Source organism: Rhinoderma darwinii, chromosome 12 (assembly GCF_050947455.1).
Source record: "Rhinoderma darwinii isolate aRhiDar2 chromosome 12, aRhiDar2.hap1, whole genome shotgun sequence".
NCBI lineage: Eukaryota > Metazoa > Chordata > Amphibia > Anura > Rhinodermatidae > Rhinoderma > Rhinoderma darwinii.
This window is the reverse complement of record NC_134698.1, coordinates 44,951,084-44,976,417: the sequence shown is the minus strand read 5'-3', so window position 1 is coordinate 44,976,417 and position 25,334 is coordinate 44,951,084. Positions and strand designations below refer to the sequence as shown.

The 25,334-nt window shown below is 40.0% G+C and overlaps 1 protein-coding gene across 6 annotated transcripts in view; it reads right to left on the bottom strand.

The window, feature by feature from the left end:
* NOVA1 (NOVA alternative splicing regulator 1) overlaps positions 1-23,913 on the bottom strand; it is a 57,980-nt gene extending 34,067 nt beyond the window's left edge. Inside the window, exons 1-3 of one of the 6 annotated variants that reach the window (XM_075843758.1) lie at positions 23,828-23,913; positions 22,917-23,017; positions 20,130-20,273 (exon numbers count right to left, since the gene is read on the bottom strand). In XM_075843758.1, the coding sequence (XP_075699873.1) occupies positions 20,130-20,273; positions 22,917-22,986 (214 nt within the window). In that variant the 5' untranslated portion in view covers positions 22,987-23,017; positions 23,828-23,913. The other 5 variants (XM_075843759.1, XM_075843756.1, XM_075843755.1 and 2 more) reach the window with 5 other exon arrangements.
* Positions 23,914-25,334: the final 1,421 nt, after the last annotated feature.

The window sequence follows — 25,334 nt, the reverse complement described above, 5'->3', positions numbered from 1 at the left end:
CGGCTCCCTGCAGTGTGTTCGGTCCGGGACTTGCGGCCGAAATACGTCCGTCAATTACGGACGTAATTAGTGTGTGTGCACATACCCTTAATATAAAACCTCCTTTCCTCATGTTGATGAGTGGCAGAGGTTCAATGTCTGGTAGAGCAAATCTGGAGGATCTACCTAGCACAAAACCACCTCATTCCCCCTCACCCTGTCAATGTTCAAGGCAGAAGAAAAGGGATGAGTTGCCCACACACCCATTCGGCTCATAGCTTATCTTTTAATCTGAAGTGTGAGATGGCTGGTTGGCATTGGTTACTAGAGGAAAGCCAACTAGGGCAGGCGGATGTGGGCACCACCATCCTTTCCGTTTACACTAGTTAAAACATTTATTTTTGCCTTAGTTATAGTCTCTCTATCTAAAGACCTAAGACACCTCCACAAAGTAGTCATGATCCATTATCCTTAAATAAATATATGCAATTTATAGACTATGGGGTGGGCCGAGACACAACAGATGATGATTTGGAGAAATAAGGCCAGAACCTCTGCATATGCCTCTGTTGAGTAGAAACTTGACCTTAATTCATTATCAAACTATATTTCCCTATATTTATGTAACAGTACAAACTACAGCTCATCGTACTTACCTTTACTGAGACCAAACAAAAGGCTTTTATCGTAAAACACATCATTTCAGCAATTCCTGTGGTAACATAATTGGTTATGATCCTATTTGTCATAACGTTCTGGCTTTAAAGCACATTCGATGCTAGAAGATTGGAAACCATACTAATGCAAAATACGGACGTGCCACCCATTGGTCTTTCCACAGCTAATACGAAGTAGACATTTTCAGTTATAAACCAATGGGTGAGTTGTTTTTTTTAAAGGGATGAAACCAAAATGGCCATCATGACAGCTCTCACAGTGGTTGTCACCCGGCTAAGACTTCTTTAAGACGAACCTGCCTAGTTACCTATTCATATATGTCCTTCTACCATTGAATACTTTGTCCAACCCATTTTAAGCAAACAAGCCGCCCCATCAACTAGCCAAGCGATCAGCTTTTATCAGTAGCTGGCAACGCATTAGGAGTCCTTTATGTGAGTGTGGGCTTCATAAAAGGGAATCTGCATATCCAGAGCCAAGAAAAGTCTAAACAAAACACTTTTCTGGATGAAATGTGTCCATGCACAGCGCCCTTTTATGAGGAACTATAATACAGGGCCCTCAGACTGCTACGGCATAAAATTGTGCCTTTGTGTGTGGAGATTCCTATGAAAATCATGAGAAAAATTGTCGCATGTGCCAATGCATGCTTTAATAAGAAGGTCCCTGCTGTACAGTATGTTGACACCGTAATAGGTTCCGTAATACGGACTCAGCGACTTCATGTACTGCAGGGTCCTCGCAAGAGGCTTTGCTGTGCGAATGGGACCCAACATTGATCAATTACTATCAGTCAATTAGAAATACTATTGTCTCCGCTTCAATGAGTGATTGAGATCAATTGTACATCATGTAATATACGGGGTAAAGACATTTGAACAAGTAAAATGTAAGCAAATAATGAAAAGCAATGTCATTTTTGATGGTAAGAAAACAAGCAGTTCAATGTATAAAGCTCCACATCCATCATCATAGTGGTATAAATAGCATTCAATGTTTATGGTTTTCTCCTTTTTATTATCTGTTATTTATAATAAGATCCAATATGTCCAATAGTAGTTGAATAAGCAATAGTACGTTTGACCATTCTAGTAAGGTCTATGTATAGCAAATAGTCTATCTAATATCAAATATCACTCGCTCTCTCTCTAATATCACTCGCTCTCTCTAATATCACTCGCTCTCTCTCTAATATCACTCTCTCTCTAATATCACTCGCTCTCTCTCTAATATCACTCGCTCTCTCTCTAATATCACTCGCTCTCTCTCTAATATCACTCGCTCTCTCTCTAATATCACTCGCTCTCTCTCTAATATCACTCGCTCTCTCTCTAATATCACTCGCTCTCTCTCTAATATCACTCGCTCTCTCTCTAATATCACTCGCTCTCTCTCTAATATCACTCGCTCTCTCTCTAATATCACTCGCTCTCTCTCTAATATCACTCGCTCTCTCTCTAATATCACTCGCTCTCTCTATTGTATATGTAAAGTCATTGTGGACTCACTACTCCCAACAAATTGGTGGCTACAACAGAACATCTGTCTGCACTTTTAGATACAAAACATGAGCACCACACAGAATAATCCTGTAGCCATCATTAGCATGACAAGGAAGCACCTGTCACATCAATGAAAAGCCTTCCGTCATTTATTATTCTCATGAGACATATATGTTCTGCAATCTGCCCCTTGACTGTTGTGAAACTACAACTCCCAGCATGCAGCTGTGAGGTTGCAGAACACTGGATTAGTGTCCGGCTGCGATGCCTATCATATAGAATGTGTAAAGCTCTGAACTGATAATAAAAGAAGCAGAGTACCTGTAGTAGTTTGATAGGACCAGCAAAACTCCTCCAGTCACAAGAAACAATATTTACAAAATTAAGGGATTGTCTGAGCTCTTTTTTTTTTCACCAGAAACCGTGCCACTCGTATTTATGACTTGTATCTGGGATTTCAGCTCATCCACAGTCACTTAAATGGAGCTAAGCTGCAATACCAGACATGGACCATGGACAGGAGTGGCGCTGTTTTTGTAAGAAATCTCATCCAACCCTTTTAACCCACAGCAGTATTAGACACATGACGATGACGTATTCAGGGAATGTGTTTACGCTCAATATAACGATTATGTGAAGAGATAACGTCCCCACACAATATAAAGGCTTGCTTTAATTGGATTTGTTAATTAGTGAATAAAATGGCTGTAATCATCCGAAACAGAATCTCATGGAGCTGTAATTGCTGGCAAGGCTGTGGGTTTGTGTGTATTTATTAATTATTGTGTCAAAAGCAAACATTTGATTTGTCACACAGCAGATGGAATCGAAGCTCTGAAAGTGCGAGGTAAATAAAAGTCCTGCGTCATTATTACATTTATCCAGCGCCAAACCCAGCTGTGAATAGAGCTCTACCTACAGGTAATGAAAGCTAACGAAATACACTCAGGTCACACAATGGACCCCAATATTAAAATGCACATCACTAGTCATAGGAAGTAATGCAATGTATTCTATATGGGAATTTTCAGCAGACCCCTCAACCCCATAAGAGAATCCACACTGAGCTTCATACACAACTAGTTAATGACAGTGTGCGAATGGTTGTTTTGTTGATTTTTACTCTCCAACAAGCCAAAGAAAAAAATAAACGTTGCGCTAATTGAGCAATTACTGCAACATCAGCGGCAATCTTAAATTAACAAGACCGTTCATCGTGCCAGACTACTTTGGCAGGGCCCAAGCAGGAGGAGGAAGAAGGCCCTATAGGCCGATATTGAGACAATAATACAAGGACAGAGGTCTAGTCATTTTATCTCAAAACGGTTTAAAACGCGTCCGTCACAAATGGTGTTCTACCTGCCAAGCACTTGTCAGACTGGGAAATTGAGAATAAACCAATACTATACTGGTTCTCATATGTTTGGCTGTAAGTAATAGGGTGTTGGCTCATATGATAACAATCTGGATTTGTTAGCTTAGGAAACCATGTCCAATCAAACCCAAGGGAAAGCCTGTAATCACAAAGTACCACAGATACCACACCGCTTGTAACATGGTTATTTCACTTGTACTGTGGTCCCAATGTTTCCTTGCTTTACATTTGTGGTTTCTTTGAAGGTTTTTTTGTGGGAGATTAACCCTGTTAATGCCAGAAGTGTAGGCAAATTGGCTTTTATTTTACAGTCTATGGATAATCTGAATTTCAGATGTGGATAACAGCATTGGATTGATTTACTGTAACATTATGTGCATCTGTATCATCCATATTAATAGGAATTATTGATCACCATGCTTCAGGACATACATAAATTAAATACCAAAATGCAGTGGTATTGGATTTACCAGTGTCTATAGTCAAAATGCCCAGGAGTGTAGGTTTTATGCTGCACTTTTGTAATCAAAAGGTTTTCTTCTGCAGATGAAGAATAGCTGAATTTGTCATTTAACCCCGCTCCATACTCACCGGAAGTCAGCTATAACATCACGGCTGGGATCGGAGATAACTCTGATCCAGGCCATTTATCCTCTTTGATGCAGCGGTCAATAACGAAGGTGGCAACTAAGCAGTTAGAAAGAGGGGGGCCCTCCATCAACCCACAATGTGATCGTGGGGTGCCGATGGTTGCCATAGCCCCCAGGCCTGCCATCTTTCTGATCCTATTAAGGAGACTTAATAGAAGCCGGTAAATAGCACAATACACTGCAATACATAGGTATTGCCGTATACTGTACCAGCAATCAAAAGATTATTTGTTCAAGTCCACTAGGGGGATTAATTTGAAACAAAAAGTTTCAATAATATGCAAAAAAAACAAACAAAACAGGTCTCCATTCTTCCCCTAAAGTATCGCCGCGTCTGTAAAAGTCAGAACTATTACAATAAAACATAATTTATCCCGTATGGTGATACAGTTCCCAGTACATTATATGGTGCCAATAAAACCTACAACTCATTCTGCAAAATAAGTCCTGCTATGGCTGTGTCAATGGAAAAATAAAAATTACGGCTTTTGGAAGGCAGGTATGTAAAACCAAAAATAAAATAAAAATTAAAATGGCTGTGGCGGCAAAGGGTTAACTCTTTAGATCAACATTTTGCATTGTGGCAATTTTTTTTTTAGTCCCAAGGGATACTGTATCACAGAGTCTGATGGGCATTCTAGAGCCTCGGTATTATCTAGTGGGAGTACACTCAGCCAGTGCAATATTAAACTGTATTGGAAATGCTTTTTCCCAGTCACACCACATTGGTTTATAGGACAGCACGAGGCACTTGGCTGGAGCATTTTTGTTTCACCAACATCTCCTCTATGACTCACCTGCTATAAATACTGCGAAGGAAAAACAACTGGACTCTACAAGACCGGACCAAAATGAGGAGATTACTATTGAGGATTCCATGGGACCCCACTGTAAACCTGCCACCTTTTGCTCTTTTGCCTGCCTCATGTTTTACTCTAATCTAAAATTGAAAAAAAAAAATCGGAGGTTTCGCCAAACTCCTGCACTCTCCATAATTCATTCCGATTGTGTTGTCTACAGCAGCCATCAACCTGTTCCTTATAATCATTTAAATCCCGTCTCCTCTTCTACCATACTTTTCATGGTCTCACCTCGTTTTACCACAGTCTTATCCTTTTACCAACCAATGGTATCATAATAGTTAATCTTGCACAAGGCTTATGAACAGTATACTATAGGCTCCAACCCAACAGTTGCGGTGTTCATTATAGGAGTTTCTCCTCATCATCATCTCACGTGAGGTTCTACTAGACTAATAACTTTGTAGTATCTGACCACTGATCTTGGGGACAGTAGCGGTGTTGTGAAGTGGGTGTTTGTTTACTTAAAGGGGTATTCCCATCTTGCAGACACAACATTTTGATAGATTTAGTTGTGGGTGTCTGAGCTCTAGGACCCCTGACTTTCCCGAAAATAAATCTAGAGGTCCCTTTGGCAATCCTCCTGCAAAGCAAGACGTGAAGTGATGGCATAGCCCACCAATAGGACATCCCTTCCATATGGTGGGAAAACCTCTGTATGTCTTGCCCATGGATGCAAGTTGTGTATCTTAGAGGAGGTCTTGTGTACAGTTACGAGAACTCAAAGTACTTAAATACTATTTCAGATGAAGAGTAAAGATGAATACAGTGATGTATTATTTGACAATACTTTCCTTGCTTATTCCACACCATCATCAGGAATATACATACTGTATGCTGTCACTTTTGATTGAAGAAAGCAAATAGGAATAGGGTGACAGGTTAGTAAAAAATTCTGCTGGTCTGGCTCCTGCTAAGATTTGGATACAGTAGCTAGTCCCTACAGATGAAAGACCGTCATGTATTCTACCGCATCCTGACAGATAAGCTACCTCCCTTCCTTCTCCGGCGCACGGCTCGCCTCATTAGTTATATACCACAATCCTTGTTCTATGCTTCATTTGCAGACAGTGCCTTGTTTCCTCACTGTCCCTTCCTCTGGATATATGTCACATGTCATTATATTTGTACCGCTCTACGTGTTTACAGATCACAGAAAGACTTCATTAAAATAAAACTGGCGATAAGGAGATGAGAAGCAAAAAATTCTTGAGCAATCAGCAAAATAAAATAAAAAAACAACACAGCAAAGTCATTCTCGACGGGACGTCTCTGTGTCTTGGACATGTAAAACAATTACAGTAGGAGAATAGGAAATAACTGTGTGCGAACTAAGAACAGCAATAGAATTAGGCCAAGACTTTCCAAGTGGCTTCTCAAGTCTTGGCTCCAGCAGCGGAGACACAATTTCTCCCCAGTGTTTTAAAAGTGACACAACAGAATTAGAGATCAGTCTTTAATGGCATAAAATTTTCGGTATGATTATTTATTGCCAGTTTGGCAAAGGACTGTATTAATATATGGCCTCGATATCAAATTAACATTCAGAAATCACGGGTGACTATGGATACCTCCGCAACCTGACGCACTTTACAAATAGGCTCATTACAGATGAAAGTGCCATATACTGTACAACAGAAGGTAAAGTCCAGTGATAAATTGTATGTAAGAAAATGCAGTCAATTTCGGAGTTGTTTTCTCTATAGAATCCCTCGCAACTGGAGACTGCAGGTTGTTAATTGAAACCAATAAATGAGATGGACGCCCATTGTTTTTCAATTGCCACCCTATTAACCTTTATTTTCCTGCGAACACCAAGATTACCATGAGCAGTGGATCTGCCAACAATCTCATGTCTATAGTGAACAAGAGACCACCAAATTTGTCTGCCATTGGAAAAAGGGATTTGATTTCAACCTCGACGATCCTGTTGTTATCCCAAGATAAGAGGCTCTAGGTGTCGCTAGTAGCCATTCATCCTTGCTCCCACCATAGAAACGTCATGCACATTCAGTAGACCCATTTATGCGCGTTTATGGTGTGGTCGGCGGAAATTGCTGTCAGCCAAACCGTTAATGTTGACATGTTAAAGATGTTCAAGGTACTGGCAATGCATTCTTGTAAAAAGATTGATCTGTAGACCACGCCGGTGATGGGCAAATTGATCTTGAACCAGTCAGACTATTCCAGAAGACAATTTTAGTTGCCTACCAATAAGTAGTTCCATAGACAACAATAGAAAAGAGCCAACAGCTCTTTCTTAGCCGCATTGGCTACCTGGTTCCCGAGTTTATCCAGACCTGGACTAAGTTCTGGATTAAATTGTTCTTGACACCCTATCACTAAGCTATTTTCTGCCAAAACTTTTTTTTCCTCCTCCTTTCTCTGTCCAGCCAACTTTAAAATTATTCTTCAGGTATCCACAAGAAATATTCTGCTACATGTATTCAGCTATACTAAGCCAAGGAAAAGATTGAAATCTAAATCATTCTTATAGTCATAGGTTTATTCCGCAAACTGCTTGCTAGAGGCGTATATATTGTATATGATATAGTATGTAGAACATGGCAGGCTTAGTTGCACATTTTTGTAAGAAGTCTATGGGAGACAACTCCAAATAATGAGAAGCAACCAATGGCTGGCAGAAACGATGTCACTATGTAAATACTGTAGCACATCTCTCCGTTTAATCTGATCTCACATTAAGTGAATAGCATATTAGCAGAATAATCCAATAAAGGTGTTTTATTTCTAAGCATGTTGTGTTTGTGGTCTGCCACATTTATACTCTGTTTAGGAATTTATTACGGCAACACAAACATGGCATCCCAGGAGAGGAAAAGTCAACCTCTTCCTGAATATTACACACATCAAAACAATAGGCAGCAATCTCTGGAGAACGGAAAAGAAAGGTTTATTGTGGACGGCATGGAAGGGTCTTCTAGAATACCAGAGTGGCCTGCAAGTCAGTCCAAACACAACCATTCTGTATATCCTAGACAATCTTCTCCAGAGCCTATCGGGGCCATACCATAGTGTATAAAGTGGTCTACTGGATAACGTATACATCTATCAATAAGGTATTGCCTGGTATGATCAACCCCCGTTCAGACTGAGTAACCTTGTCAGTTGCGGATCACCACGGGGCTTACTGGGGTAGCAACTGTGCATTAAAGGAAGACTTTTTTAGATCAATGGGCGTTCAAAGTTTTCTATGGACGCTCAAGGTCCTTGATGGCAGAGAGAGCTGCGGTGGCCATGGTTCTCTGCTTTAGCTGCTAGAAATGGCTCCAGTCAAGGAACCTTCGCTCTGTTAGTACAAGAGGGCAAAGGAGATGTCCAAAACATACAACTACTTGAACCATGAAATCCTAGACTCACACAGGGGGTAGTTTTTTATTTCTTTATAACAGCTTAAAATCATGAAGCTGATGCAACTATTTCATCCGTTATTCATTACGTTTACAGTAAATAGATTTCTCTTTCTCTTCTAATTCCTAGTAATACTTTATCCTATCCTAGTGATTTAATAAGAAACATATTTTCGGTTAATTGACAAAATGTGCTGCATGATTTGCCATGTTAAAATAGATATTTTCTAAAGGAATACCATTGAAATCCTGTGCTTCTGCCATTTTAGACGATGAGTCTACAGAATATGAGACATAAAGGTCTAATGGACACAGCAAAGCCGCATTCATGTAACGTGTACAGAGGAACATGACGCCCCTGCGGCTCTATACTGAAAATCTGTAGGTCCTCTGTGTGCCGCCTTATGGTGCCTTTGAAAGAGTCGTATAACAGAAATGTTTCTCTCCTGGACACAATGCTCTTAGGGAAGAATTTCTCCGTTAAACGGCATCTGATGGAACATGGCAGAATTCCATATTAATCCAACAGATATAACCTCCGCGTGTCTCCGCGACATCAGAGGCACGCGGAAGTACAGTATGGCTCCATAGACCACTAAAAGCGATGTTTTAATGCTCTGCACAACTTGGAAACTGTGTGGTTCTCTTTATACCTCACACTTTTATATCAATGTTGTAAAGATCTCTCTCTCATTATATATATATATATATATATATATATATATATATATATATATATATATATAGTGGCTTAGGTGGCATTAGTGTTCGCAGTGTGCGGTCGCCATTTCTTTCTGCTGTATATTTGCAGTCAAAGGTGTTCTTGCACCTGTATACACGTTTTGTATCATTTAGTTGGAATGTGCTGTTCAAATTTTTGTTGTGTTTATGTGATTCATATATGTGGGGTTAGTGACTGCCTCCATTTTTGTTCTTGCACTCCACCCATTTTGGCTGATTTTAATTTGTTTAGTGCTGGTTTCTACCATCCCCAGAGATATATATATATATGTATATATGCTTAGTCCCAGTTCTGGGTGTATGTGCAGAGTAGTTCCCCACCTTACAGAGGTGGGCAAACACTTTTTGATCAAAATTTGCACTAAGAACCTCCCTATTTGTAAGTAGATTTATCAGTAATGCATATTTATTTATATTTAGTGGCATTAGTGTTCGCAGTGTGCTGTCGCCATTTCTCTTTCTGCTATATATACACACACACACACATATATATATATATATATTAGTCAGACTAATGGGTTTAAAGCAGTATCAAAAAGATTTATCTTAAACGTCACAGTCTCTGAGCCTTACAGTTATACTGATCTTGGTGTGTGAGTATGTGAGTAATATATGTTATCATCAGATGTCCAGAGTGCTGAGCATCCAAGCCGGGAGTGCCGAATGTACAATCTGTTCACAGGAAAAACTGACTTTTCATATTGAATGTAGAGTTCTAATAACAAACCAGAAAAGGGCTCTGTTATGCTGTTTTTCTCCAGTGCAATATGACCTTGATCCGCACAATCACTATTGTGCGTTCTAATTGTGCGTTAATACAACTCACACAGCTTATTTTGATTTCAGATCCCCCAGCTGGCGCTTAGTGTCACTTCAGCTGTTCACAGGCTCCCCCTTAATTCTCCGCTCCCCCTCCTCCATCCTTTATACAAGTAGCCAGAAATTACATTCTCCCAGCCAAGCAGGGAACCCACACCTACCAAACACACACAGATACACAAGTTCTGAGGCCCACCCATCAACAGGCTTCCTGAGGAAATCAGACCTTAGACACGTAACCCTTTAATTGCTGAGAGCGGACGGCAAGAAAAGAAAAACACATATACATAAATATATAATTATATATAATACACACATATCTGGATGAGCGAGCAGACAGATATCACACAATGGAGGCTAAAGCAATATTAAAAATATTTGCTCAGAATTGATTGACTTTACTAATATGTTCCATTCTTTTAAACACCCTGCCGCAGAGAGGCAATGCTTCTAGGGCAGAAAACCTGCATAATGCAGCATGCATATTGTGTGTCAGAGATACGGTATGGGCCAATTACAGGCTGTCTGTTCTGTATCCGAGAAATGTGGGTTACAGATCCCCAATATGCCAACGAACCCAAGTAGGTTTGTTTTTCCAGTAAACATGGGGCTCTCACACCAAGGAAATGCAATACAAGGAAAATACCGCAGTTGAGTTTTCGGATGTGCAATCTTTCTTACTGATGTATACCTTTCTAGAATACCCCTGTCCCCATCTAAATTTGGAAATCACAGGTTGTCATTATGAGATCTTAAGACAGTAACTCATAAATGGTGGGACCACAGTTCCAGGTTGGGTGAACACACAATTCTCAAATTGATTTTGGTGACGTCAACTGATTATTTTAGTTACCTATCAGTCTCCCGGTACCAGGCTGTCACTATGACGTACCCATTCTTTACTTAGCGACACTCAAGGATTAATGCCAGGATGGTACAAAGCCCATTAGATTGATTTCAACATAAATTTATGTGCCACGGTTTATAAACACAGAGGATGCAATATTTTTGCGCCTTTAGTGTTCATGATAAATTCCTAGGTAAAGAGAGAAGCCTTGCAAGTGACTAGAGCAATCACTGCTAGAATGCATTGTAATATAGGCTGAAATCATACAAGAATTCACCCTACAACGTGAGCTGCCGGCTAAGTCGTTGAAAAGAGATGGAGGAAGGCACGTTGGCAGTTTGTGAAGAGGTGATATTGCGCACTTCTTGAATATACGATATTGCAGTGGATTTAATGAACACCAAGGAAATTGAGGAATTTCTCATTTTGGATGGTGTTACCTCTAAAAGCCCGCATATATTATCAAGTTATTTCATTTCAATCATTGCTTCAGACTATACACGGCACATTCATTACAGCACATAGCCATGACTGATGCTGCCCAAGACAACTCCCTGTTCTACAATTCCCATATAAACGTATATTCTGCAAGTATCAAATAAAGTTCAATGTAACAATGTAAAAGGAAAATAGCGCCATGAATAGAATTTCGGATATTTGTGTTGTATATTATGTCCATGCGAAACTCCGTTGTGATGACTTCTCTGCCTCACACATCCATACACGAAATGCTACATATAGGCTATTTTAGTAGAATGGTATTTTATAACCTTTGCCTCTGTTTTGCGATCCGTCACCCATAAAATATATCGTAAAGCGGAACAAAAAAAAATGAAGAAAAGAATACCGCAGCACACAATTTATCTAGTTCCAAGTCTAGAACGATGGCGTAGATTATCTCAGATGCACTGTAAATGGATAGTACTCAACACAGAGTCCTAAGTAGGCGGTCCTTCACCTGGGACAAAGATTTAGTTCACTGCCCTGGCACTGTATCTAAATACCCTTGCAAAGGCAGAGTGGCCCCCCTCCAGCACCCAGCTCCCCGCCCTCAATCAATGGGGCCATACGACATACTGGATTACTCTATTGGACTGGATAAGGCGGCATGATACACACAAAGATGCCAATGTTTGAGCCAAGCAGAAATTTGGGTTATGAGTGGGAAAAACCTATTATGATGTCCCCTGGATGATCCTCACACATTCTCCCTTTTGTTTCAAAGAAAAACAATTGAACAATAAACCAGTACTTGGTAGTGATTGTTAGTCCTAAACACATGCAACGCTTCCTATCTCCTTAGCATGTGTCCCTATCCTTTGCAGAAACTGTTTCCTTGGCGTCACTGCAACAATGAAGGGAATGTCTACAGAATGTCTCTCCTCGTTGGCAGGTGACTGGCGCATGTTTAGGAGGTAACTTGTCCCTGTGGATGACCCAAGGCTGTGAAATTACGGGAATATCCTCACTTCTAGAACGGGGGGAGTAGAAGTGCCCTACAATTTGGCAGGGGTCCAACCGTCTAAATGAGACACTCAATCTGACTCTTCTCCAAGGGTATATACGAATATAGATGGTAGATATGTGCAAACTCAATGTGTCTGCAGAAGATTTGTTACGCAGAGCAATTTGTTGCCAACCATTTAATAGCGACGTATGACTGAGTCATTGTGCCAAGCGTAATAGCCTGCAAAATGCTTTCAATGCATTTTTTAAACATCATTCGAATTAAGTTCATGAAAGAAAATGAAATGTACAGTGAAACAAATGAAGCTATCCATATCTGTTAAACCAGCAGGAAACATCTGACATTGCCTTCCTATAGCTGTGAAATATGTACAATGGTAAGCACTTATGCAAACTAATTTGTCCTATGCAGAAAGGACAAAAGTGGGATCGTCTGGTGTCAGTAAATGAGAATGTAAGGTTCGATATGTTACCAACAATTCCGACCGGTGCTGGTCACGCACCCGTATTAAAGTGTGTGTGTGCATCACATAAACGCAATCATTTGGTAATTTTGTTATGATGAATACTAAAATCTGCTATGCTTGAGATTTAGTAACGCATACTACGGAAAATTATTTTAATAAAAAATAGTTAATGGGTTATTGTATATGTATAACAAATACTACCCAAGAAAGAAAACACAATTACCCGTAGCAATACTGGTGTTGTCATTTGGGACAACTCATTTCTATGGTATTCCATAGGAGTACAGGCCAATCAACTGAATTATCTGGTAAACGAATGAAACAGTTTAAAAGACAAATTCAGCTCTGCTACATGTATACATTTTATTTGAATATTCATGTATACTTTTGTTCTTCATTGCAGAGGGAATGTGAATGGAAACCACCAACAAAAAATGTTGTTCAAGCCATATTAGAAACAATAGATGGCAAATTGTGTCAGACTAGTCTGGTAAACTAGATTGTGGGAATGAAAAATGGTGTAGAGGGCACAAGCAGGACGGTACTGCCCACTTCCCTGTTGGATTGAGCGTCACTTTCTGCCCCACAGGTCAGGTTATGAAGCCCTACAGCAGCTGCAGTGTAACCAGACACTGGTGTGGTTATGTTCCCCCAGCCCGGTCCCAATTACCCGCAGTAGCTTCCTAGTTACATATATCGGACCTCTACCCTTCGTGCTGGTGCGGTTTATGAAGCTTAAGCTAAAGTTCACCACTGCGAAAGGGGTTAATGTGGCTGCCAGTCCTCCATTACACTAAGGAACGAGTGCAGAGTTTCTTCTAGACGTGCATTGGATCAGACCTGTTAATGAAATGCTGATGAGTGACAGCTCCCAATCCTACGGAAATCCTGCTAGGGAGACTTCCCTGCTGTCATATTTCTCCCTCAAATATGCCCGGCCTCATACAACATTCTTGATTGCGGTAACTGCTTACTAATTCTTTACATCAGCTGGTATTCTGTTACACTTCAATATAATATAAAACTATTTATAATCCTATTCTATAAATCCTCTAAAATGAATAATCCCCAATACGACAAAAAAAAAAAAAAAGACATTAACAATACTGGAATATCATTAACGTTTGCTCCACCCGCAGCTCTTGTTTTATGCGTAATGCAGATTCGATTTACTAACATTACTGCAATTGGGCAATTATTCACCTACCCACTGCAACGACTGGCATGGGTATTTATAGCTTTCTAAATGGCAGCAGACTGAAGCTAGTTAATTGTGATTGGTCGCTATGGTACCCAACTGGATTGCCAACTCATGAAAATATTCATTTACGTTCAGCAAACCTAACAATTAATGGCATTATTTAGATTTTGATTAAGATTTATGGATTTTTTTTCTATTGCTGGGTTTATGGAATTTTTTTTCCCAATTTTGCATTTATTGTAATTTTATATTTAGCTCTTTATCCTTCTGCTCATGTCTACTGCATTCTAAGTATATATGTATACATGTATATTCCTGTATGCTATATTGGACAGCTTTATTACTCTGTTTGCTCTCAGCTTCATATGATCTCAAACATTTACAAACTTGCAAAACGTTTTTTGTTTTTTTTAAATAAATTATTCTACTCTTACACTTTACTGCACTAGGGTATTCGAGCCCAATGTATTTCAGACTATTATGTGCCCAATCTAACACGGATTATGCCAACTTGTGCCTTTTTTGGATTTCCACCAGCACAATTAATGTTATTTTCAGCATGGGCACTAGAGTGAATGTGTAGGTTTGTGTCTCTACGCAACTGTATAAAATAGCCCCTCATGAATGGTACTGAATGAAAGCTTACCTTGCCAGCCAGTCCATCCAGTGATACAATATATTCTCGTTTACTGGCCTGGCATACTTATTTATAAATAAGAACGAATATACAATTTAAAGAATTTTTACCAGACTGGGTGCTAGGTTAAGGGTAGGATATAGGACACACTACATACACTGCCCGCTCTTCCCATTATATGGTGTGTGATTGTTCTGCGGATTCACTCTAGTCCTTCTTATTTTGGACCATAGGATCAGACCTAGACGTTTCCACTCCATATAAAATATGCACCCCACTCCTGTGAAGAAGGAAGAGTATAAGGGTGCTGCGATACGCAGCAGATTTTTTTCTAGAAATTTCTGCGACTGAGAATCAGTTCCATTGATCTGACTGGAACTTGCAGAAATCCATACACCTGCTGCAGAAACAACTCCATTCAGATATATGGAACGGATTTTCAGTCACAGAAATTTCTGCAACAAAATCTGCCGTGTGTGACTGCACCCTAAGGTGCTTTCTCATTGAGATGTACTAAAAAGGTCTAAAGCAATAGGCAACCCATCCTGGTACATAATTCTAGTTTCCCACTCACAGATATTTAGTATGATGGTCTGGCAACCACAGACTATAAAGGAGGCAAATGATCGTAAATGCCCCTATAGAGATACTAGAAGAAATTCTGCTAAAACGGAGACTGAATGAAAACCTAAGTAAAAATCCAGTCTTTAAGAGTGTAGTATGGATGGGTTTGTAGAATCTGAAGAACAAAACTAATGATTTTCATTGGTTTAGGACCCATTTGAATATATGAAAACCCTTCTAAATAAACAGAACACTTAAAAGGTCCCACTGGTGTAACACAGTCCTGAATAAGAGCCAGCGCTAACAGCAAGTCCTGATCCCTCTACGACAAGTTCTCATTCTCTGTATACTGCTGGCCATGGCCCAGAGACCCGCACATAGATCAGGACACAAAAATAACAGAGTTTCTCTCAATCTCACCCACCAGGGCGGAGGACATCCATGATTGTATTACAGAGTTGGCACATGAAAAGAAGGGAAACCTTCATGTGGCTCTCACCAGAGATGAACCAATGTTTTGCGGTGCAGCCTGCCAGCTGTACGTGCAGCCAAGGTTCGTTCTCAGGTAAATTGTAAACTATGAGATAGTATTTTTTTTTTTTTCAATGAGGAACTCGAGTACAGGAGTGTGAAACTGGATAGCGGAGAGAAGAGTCTGTGCACGGCTGTCTCTATTTGTGTTCATAATTGCCATGGTGTAAAACAGATCGGGAGCAATTAAATTGTGTGATACGCTTCAATGAACCCTTTCTTACATCTCAGTATATCTGTGTCTGCATACCTCTGTGGCATAGAATGGGCACAAACTATGTCATGGGGTGAACCGAATTGTCATAGGGCTGGAGTGCTCTGCTTGTCATAGCCTACAGCATGTTCCTGCACCCTTCCAAAATGGCCGCTGCTGGAAACACCAGTGCGTCATGACAGACTTCTTTTTGACAACACGTGGCTCTTAGTGAAGCTCTGCATGATTTTTTTCTATGAATAAATAGGGGTAGCAGTAACAAAATCTCAAACTCCATGATGAGCACAACTTGAGAAGAGAAAAACTCGGATCATTGCGTCTGATCAAGATAGCGAATCCTGTAATAAAACTAATGGCCAATAATATTTATAGATCGGAAATATGTATTTTGCACTAAATAAAATGTTTTAATTGGGACCCCGTCTGAAAAGAAAAACCGATATGTTATTACCTGCGGATTTTGTTATACACTTCTCTCTAAGAAATACTCAAGTCAAGTACGATCTAGAAAATATGGATGACTACAATTTTAACACTTATCTGTTTGGACTTTATAAGGTAGCTAAAAGGAGCGGGGTAAAATGTATATTTTTTTTAAGTTTAACAAAAAAAAAAAATTCTGATTCACATTATTCATTATATAAATATAAAGAGTTATCTGAGCATAACACCACCTTCTACACACAGGAGAACAGTGGCGGCACACCGGGGCATTATATACAGGCAACGTGCATGGTATTATAAAACAATATACCTAGTGATAATAATCCATAGTGGTATAAGGGAGGGATCGCTAAACACATACAGCTCAGCCATAAAGCTGCAGCCTATAGACTGTCAATATATGTATCATCCCAAGGAAAATATTCCAAACGCACAGTATAAGCAATACAAAATGAAAAATAAATATATATATATATATATACACACATAGTGCAATAAGCAATATAACATACAAGAATATATAGCAAAGGTGTGTTGTGTGTATATGAACACTGGATGGATTTGTGAGAATAAACATAAGCTTCTGGAGAATTGTCCTTTTAGTGGTAATTTAACTTTTTAGTGTAATAAATCCTCAATGAACATAAAATCGCATTTCTATTTATTTCCAATGCAGTCACCCCAGAATATGCTCATTAAAAATAGAAATGCAAATGTATCCAGCGACAAGAGGGTTAAGTCGGAACCCCCCACCAGCTGTCACAGAGGAAAGACGCATAAAGTGACTTAATTTCATTCCTGATTGTCTAAGTAATAATATGCTGCAAGGCGTAAAAAAAAAAAAAAAAAAACACAGGCAAAATTAAAACATTCATTATCTAAATACGGGATAGTCTGTATTAAAACGTTACATTTATTTCATTTTTTTTTTTATTTTCTTTGGCTTTCTTTTGTTTTCGAACGATTTTATCTGTTGGTTCCTACAGGAGAGAACTGCTGGACAGAATTGATTAGAGGGAATAAAGGAATTGTACAACGCAAAAGTATATTACGTCATTCCTGCCTAAACATCAGTCAGCAATATGTCGAGCTCACCACCAAAGACTTCGAGTCTTTCATACATCGTCAGTTCCCTAGATTGTATATATAATAAATAGAAAAGTGCTTTTGGTTTGTTTTTTTGTTTAATTTTTTTACCTAATGAGAGATAACAAAAAATCATGGAAACAGAACTGTTAAAATAGTTTGCTGTAAATTCCTCAACAGGTTATTGTCAGATATTACCACCAGACATAATGTGTCCAAATACATGTGCTTAAAAAGGCATTACCCTGAATGTTCATGTTTAGGCCCAAAAGCCTTTTAGAAACGTTACAATGTAGCGTCAGATCTAAATAGTAAAGTCATCACTTCCACGCTGAAAATATGAGAGTAAGAAGGTGTTGAAGAATTTTCTAGGTGATATTGTGCCTTTCAAGCTAGACCTTCAGTGTGTCCTATATATACAATGGATGTAGCAGAACTGAATTTGTCATTTTGAACGTTGTTAAGATATTGCAGTAGGTTTACCTGCAGTCCTATGGAAAAACCACATATTATTCACAGTGATTTACAATGACAAACTCAGCACTGCTGCATCTGTATGTAATAGGCAATGAGAGGCACAGCACAGAACCACAAAACTCACAGCAGTGTATAAAAAGAAGGCATCACACCATGTAAAAGGAGCGGTTATCTGCGTATCATTGCTTTGATGTTACGTAGCTGAACCCCGAATACAAGGATAGTACATAAACCTCCTCTAGATTTCAGGATCTCCCCAAGCTGCCAGACCAAGACCAGATCTCCACCAACTCCAGTACAAGTGTATTATTCCCTACCGCCAATCCTTTTCTTTGAGTAATTTGGAGTATGTTTTCTAAATACGGATTGCCTTTAATATTTGAGCGCATTTAATACAACCTCGTGTCTATTGCTAGAAATGCTATTTAATTTTCAGCTGTTAAAACAGCAAATTCAATTTAGCGGAGCGGTTGTCTGCCAGATATATTACCTTATTAAATCTGAGCGCTAACCCCCCCCCCCTTATGTTATTTTTTATCTGCTTATGCAGTAAATTCCCATTCCCAGTAAATTTACTGCTAAAATTCCAATTTTTTAAATACACACATCTATTCATTATTAATGTATAATATATATGTATGGGTGTGTGTATATATATATGTCCCCATGTATCCGTATATTCCGCATGAGCCCGGGTGGATTACCTACTATGCCCAATCCATTGTATTCACTGGTAGACTGGCAGTGATAGTGACAGTGCTACATCTTACAGCAGGCAGAAGACATTGATGTATACAAAGGCTGGAGGTGACATTGTATAAATTGACCTAAAATTCCCTTCTTAAAATGCCATTAATGAACCACTTCATTACCAGCGAAGCAAATCAAGCCTTCATCTGTAAAGGGGTGAAAACTAATCAAAACGTCATAATAATGCAGACATCCATACAAAAATACTGTCAAATAATAATAATAGCAAAATCACAAACACATAAAAATCTGTCTGTCGACAATGAGGCAGAAAAAAAAAACACGAGCTGCAACTCATTGAGTGAAATCCTGCGCACTGACGGATGGTGGCCTCCTTAAAACAATGTTTTGTCTGGAAGAAAATGAACACCAAACATTTGCATATCGTTATCGGATTTCTATTTGCAAACATTGGCAGCAAATCTGGTCAAAACAGACGTCTCTTGAACTTTGTCATTTGCATGACACTTTGTACTGTATTATAAAACCAATTCTGCATATCCAATAAATGGCATTCATGATGGCTGAAAACGAGAGCATAAGATCTAGTGTGATGACAATGGATTTTGCTAGTACACACTGTATATGTGCACCATCAGTGACTTGTGGCCTAGAGCCTTATTACAGCTGATTCCCCATAAAATCCTTTCTTGTGTGAAGATAGAATTATCTGCGTGACCTTTAACACTGCATTTTACAGGGTGACGCCACTGCCTTAGCAGATCATTGCAATCCCTGTCCTTATCCAGAATGAGCATGCCTGTATAATAAAGGCTTTCTATTTCCATACATTTCCGAATATCCCAATGCGGGTTACCCCAATGACTACGATACTCATCACTTGATTGATTTCACTGCCGCTTTGTGCTAAAAATTCTTACCTGCAAAATTCTATATTAGGATGAACTTGATAAGTTTATCATATTCACTACTTATACATTTAACACATATTAGGATGGACCATGTCCGATCCATTCATGTACCGCAAATGCGCCACCAAGATTGCACCCCACCAATCTGAATCCTCCCCCAAAAAAACGCCTTTTCATAATAAAAAAATCACCTGTTTTGATTCTAAATACAGATATAGCAGAGCTGGGATTGTCAGAATGAGCTCAGAATCTTTAGGCACTTTCATCTTAAACAGTTACGATCTAGATTTTTACATAGGACTGCAGCAAAACCTCATCTCATTCTCTTAAAACAGAGAGTGCTCACAAAAGATGCAGCCCAAAGAGTTAAATGACAAATTCAGCACTGCTGCATCTTTATATAAAAAAATGAAACAGCAAATATACGTAAATAAATGCAGCATAGAGTATCACAAGTACAGTGGAGAAAATTATGAATAGCCAGGACTGGCACCTTTCTGCTAGCCAACAAAGCAAAGATAAAAAATGCAATATCAACCGCCTGTCGATCATTGACGAGCGGCTTCTGATCAGACCTGGCGCGAGCCCGGTCCTTACCTGGATAAAAATCTTTGGATTTGGACAACTTGATTGTGGCTCCCGTCTCTTTCTGTAACTGGACGATGGTCTGCCCACCCTTTCCTATAATAGATCCGGCTGCATAACTAGGAATGAGGACCTTTAGGAAAAACTGGCCGTCTTCTGCAAAGCAAAAAGGAGAAAAAAAATCATCTGTTACTTCACGTCTCAATGAAATAAAACAAAACATGCAAGTCAATACTGAGCTGGCTACGAAAATCTAGAAAAACATTGCAACGGCGGTCGTAGATGACATACAATTGCTTACATAACCTATATGTATATATAAATATATCATTCATAAATCCCATTTTCTTCTTCAATTAGACAAATCGGAGCTACAGTTCAACCTGTGATGGGGATAAAATACATGGCAAAGGATGAGAGCTTGATGGGGTACAAATAATAAAGCGATGAAGGATAAAGCATTTAACAAATACAAATCTTCATTCTCTGAATGAACCTGTTACAAAGTCTCACCTCTGAACAGCATGTTTAATTTGTAAGCATTAAGAGGTTGCCATGAAAAAAAAAAAAAAACCCTCAGTGTAACGTGGAACGACTTCCACTCTAATCCCAATGTATTTCTTTAGCTTCTTCCAATCTCTCGTGATCCGACTATAAGCTTATTAATTAAAGCAGTTTAAGAAGATTTCTTCTCCTTATTTCAAAGTGATCTACAGCTTAAATCACGGTTATTACGGGTGCGCGCAGGTCATCGGATACAGTCACACGTACCAAATGCAGAATGGAAAAACAGTCAAAAACCCCCAAAATATACAACATAGAAAACAAATATGGAAGACGAAATGCTGTCTCGCTGAATGAAATGACAGAAAATGTGATGTTTATATTTTTTTAATATATATAACAAGTCACTGACTTTGCATAACCTCAACATGTTCCAGTAAATATATATCCCTGTACAGTTTATGATAAAAGTGCAGGTCCATGTGTGATTCCTGTGCTGGGAGCATACATCCAAGCCAAGAAAAAACCCACTGATCTTCCTTGCAATTCCTCAGCAAATGCATTCACCTCTGCATCGTTGCATTGTTATGCCTCCAATAGAAATGAACGTGAAGATGCTGGGACACATCACCAGGATGCAGAAGAAGCACCCCCCCAGCTCTGTGAGCTGAGCCTCTCTCTCTTCCCCCCCTCCCCCAAGCTTACAATTAATGATTGGGGGATAAAAAAAAAAAGGCGCAGAGTATTACTCCAAAAATCCAGGCACTCCAGAAAGGGAAGGTTTGACTTGCTAAATAAAAGGATGCCCAGAAACAATGAGAGGGGACCGAGAGGTGCAGCCACTGATGTGCAGCTGACTGGTCTGGTCCCTGCCTCCTCCATGCATCTTCCAGCGCTGAGAATTAACCTCTTCGCTTCCGGAGGACTGTGAGAGATCGCAGTGTTCGTACCCCTCCATCAGTGGCACATTGGTTCCCGCTTAAACCCATAAACCAGCTTTCCATACATCCACAACATCATCTCAAGAAAACAGACCACTGCCAATCTCTCTCTAAACCCCCAAAAAAACATAAGGGGGTGAATCCCTGCAGTGTCTTACTACAAAATCTAGTGAAATGAGCACATAGCACAGGTTGAAGATGTGAAACATAACAAAAAAAAACACAATAATAACAAAAGAAGACGCCATTTTGGTCATAGATTACAATGGACATGTTTGGGTGAGGAGCCCCCACATGTACTGCTACATGATGCATATATTGGGGGTACATTCAAGGCCAGGGGAAGCGAGAAGCTGTCTCAATAACTATAGTCCATCCCCTTGCAGAACAGCAGCTGGTGCACTCACCTCCAGTGTTGGTCCTCTTCGTGCTTCCAGCCTCTGGAGGCGCTTCCAGGGGTCTTTTCCGTGAGTCTGGGGGGTCTAGGTCTATGGGGACCCCGCTGTGGGTCCCGTTTTGCTGGATGGGAGCTGCCGCCATCATGTTTGTGGGCTGCAGCAAGCTCAGAGCACAGGGGGACACAAGGGGGGGCACAGGCTGGGGAAGGAGGGGAGTGAGGGGGGACCCCACTACCTGCACTGCAAGCACTGCAAAGGGGGAGCCCCCTGTTGCACCTCCAAAAAATACAGACACAGCAATACAAGGGAGAGGGGAAACAGAGACAGAGAAGAGCAACACAAAATAAATAAATAAAAGAGAAGCCAGGAGGGGGAGGAAAGGGATGGAGAGAGAGAGAGAGAGGGAGAGAAAGAGAGAGAGAAAAGAGGGGGAGGAGTGCAGAACGGAGGGGGCGGAAAGGAAAGTGTGCAGGGAAAAGGAGAAGGGGGTGATCGAGAAGGATTGGGGAATGAGAGAAAGATAAAGGAGGGAGGGAAGCGGAGAGGTAGCAAGCAGAAAATAAAGCAAGATGGCTGGGACTGAGAAACACAGAGAAGAGGGGAGGGTGCAGAGTGATGGGGAGGGAAGGGGTGTGTGGAGGAAAAAGGGATGAAGAAGGGCTGAGGAGGAAAGAAAGGAGCGAGAGCTAGATGTGTATGTGTGCGAGAGAAGAGTGCTGCTGCTTGCAGCCCCTGACTTGTTTCCCTGCTTTCTCTCCTCCTCCTCCTCTCTCTTTTGTTTCCTGATAATCCCCCTGCCTGCTGCTCGCACTGGCTCTCTTGTGGCTGCTGCTCTCGGTGATCCAGCGTTCTGTCCTCTCCTGGCTGGCCTCAGAAGTGTCTGTGGATATTAAGGATGCTGCAGCACATCCCCAGCCCAGCATCCCACACAAAGGCTCGCTGCTACCTACACCTACCTATATAGGTCAACTCCAGTAGCATGGACTCCAGGCAATCTTGGGCATGGATTCTTTGGAGAGATGACATTCTGAGTTAACGCGTTACTTGCCAGATGGCTCTGAAAGAAGAAAAAAAATATTTAAGCCAAACCTCTTTAAACATGTCTATTTTTCAGTACAAAAGAAACAAATACCAAAAAGCTTTGCGTGAAGTGTTTTTACAAATACCGCTGCAGAATAAAGACCATTATTAATATATATATATATATATATATATATATATATATATATATATATATGCAGAATAGCCTGGTGTCATTATTATTGTTACTATAAACACCTTGCTATTAAAATAATAAATAAATAATACAATGTAATAAATGACAATACTTTTTCGTTTCTTTAGAGCAAACCAAATTGTCTAGGGCTGCGAAATATCTGTCCGCTAAATAACGATTATCGTTATTATTAATAGCCGCTCCTCCCAGATTATATACCGTACGAGGAGCCGTTTCTTTACGTGTAAGTGAAGGCTCTATGTACAAACTATTCCCACCAGTGACAATCAAAGGTCTGCATGCCGACTCTCTCCCAACAGCTGGAAATACAGGACAGGTTGGATTTTTCCTGTCTATTTCTATTGTACCCCACCACGATAAGCGGCGCCGGAGATTTACGGCAGCCGCTGAGCTGCTACTAAATCACAGCTGATAAAGCAAGTTGGCATGGGCCATTAAATATATTTTGCAGATAGCTCTAACAAGACAATCTATAAGACAGGAGAGGTATGGAATGGTCTAGGTGGACAGGTGACCACTGTGACTATCATAAATCTTGTCATATTCATCACGTGACCACATCTATATTATCATCATTATATAACACTATATGTGCTGCCTTGTCTATATAGAGCAGTCATAGTCACCCACAAGCCATGTAATACACTATATACATATATACACAGTGCGGGGAAGCTCTGCTGCACAACACAACAGCTCTCATGTAAGATGCTGGATCCCACAGGGCACAAGGACCTTTGCTGACGTCAGGATCACATGACCGGCCCCATGACTGGGTGGAGCCTGCTGATTACAATGCTGCCTTCTTCCGTCTGTATCACTAGTGTGCGGCGTCAGGTGGACGTCACGTACTGAATACAGAGGAGTCTTGTGCTTCTTTATATGTGATGAATATAGTGCAGGATTCTCTTATTATTATTGTGGAGTAGAAGCGTTGACATTGTAGTGTGGTGCATTCACAGCAAAGGAAGAGGGGTCCATAGCGACCAATCAGGCTGCTGCTTTCATTTTATATTCTCCATTGGCATTAAAAGCTGCAATCTGATTGGTTGCTATGGGCAATACAAAGAGGCACATAGTGTGACAGTGTTTCAGGAATGACTGCACCAAGTTAGAGTGGGCACATTTATGAAGACTGGCGTGCTGCTCACTATTATGCCAGTCTAAAGAATTAGTGTAGTGTGCACTGTATTCCCCAACAAACCACCAGAAAACCCAATCATTCTGTGTGACAACCCCCTTTTTCTGATGCAAACAAAAACTCACAAAAATGGCGTTCATTCCAAATGAAATTTTTTATGCAAATGTTCCAAAAAAACTGGAGTAGTTCAATTGAAGCCTCCTGCTAGTTGTTTATTGTATATTGCACCAAGTTTAACAATATAGTTGATGCTGCTTGATACGTCACACTAGACAAAGGGGCACATTCACTAATATTGCAATGTGGACTAAAGGCTTTGTACGCCCGTGAAAGCGATTTATTTATTTTTTTGTAATATAAAGGCCAATCAGTCTGTTTTGTGCAACTTTATAATTTGTTTTTATTAAAAATTATTTATATATTTGAGATACAGCTGCTCTGTATCCTGTATACAGAGCAGCTGTATCGTGCGCTAAGACCTGAATCCGTTAGTCCCGCGGAACTGACAGGTTCAGTGTCAGCGGGTCGGATCCACCTGTTATCGATCACATCTAAGTTATGAACTTAGACACGATCGATAGAAGCTCGATCGCAGTTCCGCGGACCTGACGGGTACAGGTTTCAGTGTAAGATACAGCAGCTCTTTATACAGGATACAGAGCAGCTGTATCTCAAAAAGTAAAATTTATTTTTAATATAAACTAATTATAAAGGTGCACAAAACACACTGATTGACCTTTTTATTAAAAAAAAAATAAAAATGCTTTCATAGGTTTACATAGCCTCCCCATTTTGTCGTAGTCGATGCCAAAAGCAACGAATAAGATTGCAGTTTTTATTTTGTTTAGAGTCTTTTTGAAAATGAAAGAAGCGTCCTGATTGGTTTCTATGGGCAACTTCTGCCACTGTTCCTAGCACTCATTTTTATAAATGAATAGTAAATGACGCTCTGTTGATGAATATGGCGCTGGGTAAGAGCAATCCCATGTCCTGGCC